This window comes from Garra rufa, chromosome 18 (genome assembly GCF_049309525.1).
Source record: "Garra rufa chromosome 18, GarRuf1.0, whole genome shotgun sequence".
Lineage (NCBI taxonomy): Eukaryota > Metazoa > Chordata > Actinopteri > Cypriniformes > Cyprinidae > Garra > Garra rufa.
The window spans coordinates 43,680,193-43,686,460 of NC_133378.1; the positions used below are offsets into that span (position 1 = coordinate 43,680,193).

General features: G+C 47.5%; 1 protein-coding gene across 1 annotated transcript in view; it reads right to left on the reverse strand.

The window, feature by feature from the left end:
• Positions 1-2,570, reverse strand: part of LOC141290720 (phosphatidylinositol 4,5-bisphosphate 3-kinase catalytic subunit alpha isoform-like) — a 23,740-nt gene extending 21,170 nt beyond the window's left edge. The window contains exon 1 of the mRNA XM_073822811.1: positions 2,553-2,570. Within this exon, the coding sequence (XP_073678912.1) occupies positions 2,553-2,570 (18 nt within the window). The remainder of the gene's footprint in view (positions 1-2,552) is intronic.
• Positions 2,571-6,268: the final 3,698 nt, after the last annotated feature.

Here is a 6,268-nt window from a genome sequence, read left to right on the forward strand (position 1 = left end):
CACATCAATCTACATCTCATACTCCATAATGACAAAGCATTTAGTGTATAGAAAACACACTAAATACACGTCTTTTTTTCATTAAAAAAACAGTTGCTGCATTTCCATTACCCCTTTAATTGTACAAAATGAAATTGCAAATTTAAAATATGCCTAATGGAAACACACCAATTGCGCAAAAATTCCCATATATCGCAAAAAAGTTCTTACGCTTGCATGAGGTGGTCTTTTAGGTAATTCAAAAAAAGGAATATATACAGTATATATACACTATCGTAAAACAGCGATGGGAATTTTTTTTCACATTTACAGGTCACATTTGATTAAATATAACAAAAATCCTACAAAAATCCGTTGCCGTGACTTATCGCGAAAGGGAAAAACAATCTCAGGTTACTTGACTGTAACCTTGTTCCCTTTTGAAAGCTACAGTCGATGCTGCGCTGCTAAGCGCATTGGGAACGAGAATACCCACGCCGCCGTGCTTGAATATGTCTGGACTCCTACGGTTGTGCAGGTGTGTTTCACAAGAACGCAGGAAGACCTAGACATTAGCTTGTGATGTCGACTCAAGGACGCGAGAGCCCGGAGTGGCATGAACATCCAAGCTATAAAATCTTATGAATGTGTGCGGAGAGGACCAGCCTGCCGCATCACAAACTTGTTGTAGGGGAGCACCCCTTGCCAACGCATTGGACGAGGCGACCCCCCTGGTGGAGTGAGCCCTAAGGCCTATAGGCGAAGCTTGACCGCGCGCCTCATAGGCAAGAGCTATAGCATCCCTGACCCAATGAGAGATGGTCTGCTTGGTGGCAGCTGCTCCTCTGTTATGGGGGCCATAACAGACGAAGAGTTGCTCCGACTTACGCCACTGGCTAGTGCGGTGGATGTAAGCCTGAAGAGCGCGGACTGGACACAGTCTATGAGAATTCTCCTGCTCCGGCGTTGTGAACGGTGGAGGACAGAAGGCTTCTAAAATGACCGGATGTACAGCCGAGAATGGCACCTTGGGCAGATAATCAGGATGAGGATGCAAAATCACTTTCACCAATCCTGGGCAAAGTCTAAGCAGGATGGCGCGATAGACAGAGCCTGCATATCCCCAATTCTTTTTAAGGAAGTTATTGACATAAGAAAAACCATTTTAAGAGTCAGAAGTTTGTCAGACGCTGATTCTAAAGGTTCAAACGGGGTTTCAACCAGACCCTCAAGGACTATTGCTAAGTCCCAAGAAGGGATCTTGGTTTTGACTGGAGGCCTCAGTCTCCTGGCCCCACGAAGGAAGCGGGAGAGCAGAGGGTGCCTCCCAAGCGGTTCCCCATCAATTAGGGCGTGGCAAGCCGAAAGAGCGGCCACATATACCCTAAGAGTAGCGGGGCAAATGCCTGATGATAATTTCTCTTGCATGAAGTCCAACACTGAAGCAATCTGGCAGTTAACTGGATCTACATTGTGTGCAGCACACCACCTTTCAAAAATACCCCATTTAACGGCATAAATCCTCCTAGTGGAGGGAGCCCTAGCACTTAGGATGGTCTCAATAACGGCAGGTGAAAGCCCCGTGTCCCTCAGTTGGTTCCCCTCAGGGGCCAAACATGAAGATTCCACAGGTTGGGCCTGGGATGGAATATCGTTCCCCCCGCCTGCGATAGAAGGTCCCTCCTCTCCGGAATCGCCCAAGGCGAGCCGTCGAGGAGAGATATTATCTCCGAGAACCATACTCTGTTCGGCCAACGCGGCGCTATCAATAAGAGGCAAGAACCTTGCTGGCGAACTCTGGCTAGAACCCCCGGGAGCAGAGAGACTGGAGGAAACGCATACAGGCGCATATTGGGCCATGAGTGCGCCATCGCATCCAGACCCAACGGAGCTGGGTGACTCAGAGAGAAGTAAAGGGGACATTGCGCTGTCTGTATAGAGGCGAAGAGGTCCACTTCCGCCTGATAAAATCTGGTCCATATCAGATTCACTACTTCCGGGTGGAGTTTCCACTCGCCCATCGGTAATGTCTGTCTGGACAGTAAGTCTGCTCCCACATTCAAGTGCCCTGGAATGTAAACTGCCTTGAGTGACAGGAACTTTCCTTGGGCCCAGAGAAAAATCTGCCTCGCTAATCTGTTCAGATTGCGTGAGCGCAGACCTCCCTGGTGATTTATATAAGAGACTGCTGCTGTATTGTCCACCCGCACTAAGACATGACAGCCCCTCAACTGATGGAGAAAGTATTTCAGAGCCAGAAATACAGCCATCAACTCGAGGCAATTGATGTGCCAATCGAGCTGATGACCCTCCCATTCCCCTTGAGCTGGACGACCATGTAAGACCGCTCCCCAGCCCGTCAGGGAGGCGTCCGTCGTTAGCAGTTTGCGACGACAGGGCGCCCCTAGAGTGGGACCCAAGGTAAGGAACCGGGGTCTGAACCACAGAGTTAGTGTACGAAGCCCGCGGCGCGTCACTTTTATTTGCCTTTGAGGATTGGCTCTTGGATGAAATCCTCTGGCTTTTAGCCACAACTGAAACGGTCTCATGTGCAACAGCCCCAAAGGAATCACCGTGGATGCTGAAGCCATGAAGCCTAACATTTTTTGGTACTGAAGAACAGTACGGTTTTGACCTAGCTTGACTTTGCTCATTGTCTGCCGAATGGTCTCGATTCGAGCGGGAGACAGCTGTGCCCGCATCGTGATCGAATCCCAAACGATACCGAGATAAGTCGTTCTCTGGGCAGGAGAAAGAACACTTTTGTTGGTGTTGAGTCTCAACCCTAGAGAAACTAAATGAGCCAACACGATGTTTCTGTGTTGAAGCGCCAACTCTCGCGATTGTGCCAGTATTAACCAGTCGTCGATGTAGTTCAAAATGCGAATGCCCTGGAGTCGTAATGGAGCCAGTGCTGCATCCATGCATTTTGTGTATGTGCGGGGTGACAAAGCTAGGCCGAATGGAAGAACCCGAAACTGGTACGCTTCGCCCCCTAAAGCGAACCTCAGGAATTTCCTGTGTTGTGGCAATATTTGTATGTGAAAATATGCGTCTTTTAGATCGATCGTGACGAACCAATCGTAATGTTGAATCTGCGTCACGACCATCTTGACAGTTAACATCTTGAACTTGAGTGCTTTGACTGAACGGTTTAAGCCTCGAAGATCTAAGATTGGACGCAACCCCCCATCCTTCTTGGGAACCAGGAAGTATCTGCTGTAATAGCCTGACTCTCTTTCTGGAAGAGGAACATGTTCTATGGCCTCCTTGCTCAGAAGAGTTTTCAGCTCTTGTGACAGTACGTGCATCAGCTCCGGTTTCACGGAAGTGTAAACCACGCCGTTGAAACGCGGAGGACGACGACTGAACTGGATTCTGTATCCTATCTGTACTGTGCTTAATACCCACTCTGAGATGCCTGGCAGAAGTTTCCACGCTGCCAGACTCTCTGAGAGTGGTATTAATTTTACTACTTCCTTTTGAGGGGATGTTAGATGTCCCGCGTCCGGAATGACAGCCGAAAACGGCGGAACATCTAACATTTCTCTGGAAACCGCTGCCCCCCGAGGCACGAGAAGTGGCGGGGATGGAGAGGTTTCGTGAGGGTATCGGGGAGAGGCGAGTTTTAAATGTTGAACGCGCCCCATCCCGCGGGGGGCTACCCCCACTAGATTGGGCGCCAGACCATCAGGACTTTCTCTTTTTGTTGATAATAGTCCTGAGATCTGGCTTAGGAGGTTGTTGAGCGCGGCGAGCCTGTCCCCAATCTTTACGAGGGGGAGCACGCTGAGCCACGCTCTGCTTTTTGACCTCCCTGGATGTTGAAGGACCGGGACGGGGCTGGGTGGCAGACGGCCCCTCCCCTTGAGTGCGGCGAGGAAGAAACTGAACAAACGCTTCCTCGTGTTTCTTTACCTCTTTATATCTTTCGACAACGGTGTTAACCGAGTCTCCAAATAGTCCAGAGGGAGAAACGGGGGCATCTAACAGGAACACGCGATCCTTTTCTTTTATTCCTGTCAGATTCAACCATAGATGTCTCTCCGTGCTGACTAAAGCGCTCATAGATCGGCCGATGGCACGAGCCGTTTGCTTGGTCGCACGGAGAGACAAATCTGTGGCTCGACGAAGCTCAGTGAAAGCTTCATCGTCGATTGTACTGCCCGCACTCAAATCCTTCAACAGATCAGCCTGGTATGCCTGTAACACAGCCATTGTGTGCAGCGCAGCACCAGCCTGACCTGCAGCCTGATAAGCTTTTCCCACCGAAGCCGAAGTTGTTCTACACGGTTTAGTGGGGAGGGTAGGTTTCTTTAAAGACGATGCTGATTCGGGTGAGAGATAGCTCGCGAGGGTCTCTTCGACCCGAGGCATCTCCATATATCCTCGTGACTTCGCACCCACGATAGCCGAGAATGTCGACGTCGATGGCACAAAGACACGAGAGGTATATGGTTTACTCCATGACTTGGACAGCTCGTCATGGAGGTCCTCGAAAAAGGGGAGAGGTTTTTGTTTCTTCTCCCCTCTGCCACCGGACAGAAACCTATCCTCAAGCTTGCTACGTTTGGGGGTCTCTTGTTCATCTGGCCAGTCAAGCTGCAACCTGTCCACAGCGCGAGTGATCACCTCCAGCAATTCCTCAACAGATTTTCTATCGCGAGAAGAACGCTCAGAGGCTGGCGGCTCGCGATCTGATGAACCAAGAGATATGTCATCCCCTCCGTGAACCGAAGAAGCACCGAAGCGCGCTTCGAGATCACGAGAAGGAATGTCAGGATTTGGTGACACAGCAAGCGAAAAGGACGAACCCGTCTCTTGCTCGTCAAGCAAATCCATGCGAGAGCCCCACGATTGCAATGCAGGTGCGGAGTGGAAATAATTAAGACGAGTGCGAAGCATCTTGACAGTTAACAGGTCGCAATGCTCACACCCGCCCTTCTCTATCGCCATGACCGCGTGCTGTTCCCCCAAACAAACAAAGCAATAATCGTGTGTATCCATCTCGGTCATGGGACGCGAGCATGGAGGAACACAACGCTTACCTGCTTGTTGACTCATGATGCTCTTTTCCTTCTTTTTAAACTCTTAAAATAAGAAGAGAGAAAAGTGAGAAAAAGAGTGACGTTTCTGCGTTCTGCTTAGTAAAACTAACTCCTAACAAAATCAAGGATGAGTAAGAGAGAGAGTTTTCCGACGCACACAACACACAGAGTGATCTCTGAAGACAAAAGACCTGACGATGCACCTGTGGCTCATCTATTTATAGCCTCGTGCGCGTGCGCTCCGGTGACGTCACCAATCGAGGCTATAATGCCGTTTAGTCAATTATATTGACGTTTTACATACAATATTCACAGCTGGTCACTTCTAAAGACGTTCCCAATGCGCTTAGCAGCGCAGCATCGACTGTAGCTTTCAAAAGGGAACGACATTTTAGTCGCATGACTTGGGTTAATGGAAATGGCGTCATTTGGCAATACTTTTTAATCAACATTTATAAAATATCAGCAAAGTTTTGCGCAAATCTGTAATGGAAACGAGTCTAGTGTTATGTAAACAAACTGACGTTTAAAGAGTTAAAAGCTCTAAAATGATTTTTTGAAAGTTATGATAAGGATTGGTATCGCTAGAAATGTATGTCAGGGTCATTCCGTGTCAGCTCAACCGGAGGCTCAAATTTTTGATTTTGCTAATATTTTTTCTGACGAAAGATAGATATGCATAGTGATGAAAGCAAAAATATTAAACGTCATGGATGAATATTTACTGAGTAATCCAGTATTTTGTAGAGGGAGGTCAAATGGCAATTTTACCTGAGATTTAGAGTCAGGGGGGTAAAAATGACTTCAGAAAGATGGCAGCATCATTATTATGTTATTTTTACACAGAGATTGGTTTGTCTATTAGTCAAATCTGTTGACTTTAGCAGTCTTTGTTGCATTATGTGCCAATGGTGATCATTCAAAAATGGGGAAACAGCACTTTTCAAGTTTTTACTTTAAGTTTGCATGCCTCTAACTCAAGAAGTTTTAAAGATGTCTTAATGTCCTTTTAGAGATTGGGTCTTTAGAAACTCTTCTTTTGGCATCTGAATTTCTTTAAGGCCCTGTATGATTTGGTTCCAGAGATACTGGTATTTCAATATGGCTCCAGGAACAAATCAGTAAATTGTACACATTTTCAGTGGTTAGAAACCAAATGTGATGCTTCATTTTTTTTTAAAGAGGAATGTCTGAAGAAGAAATAATGTTGAAACTAGAGATCTTGTTTCCTGTAGTCAAAA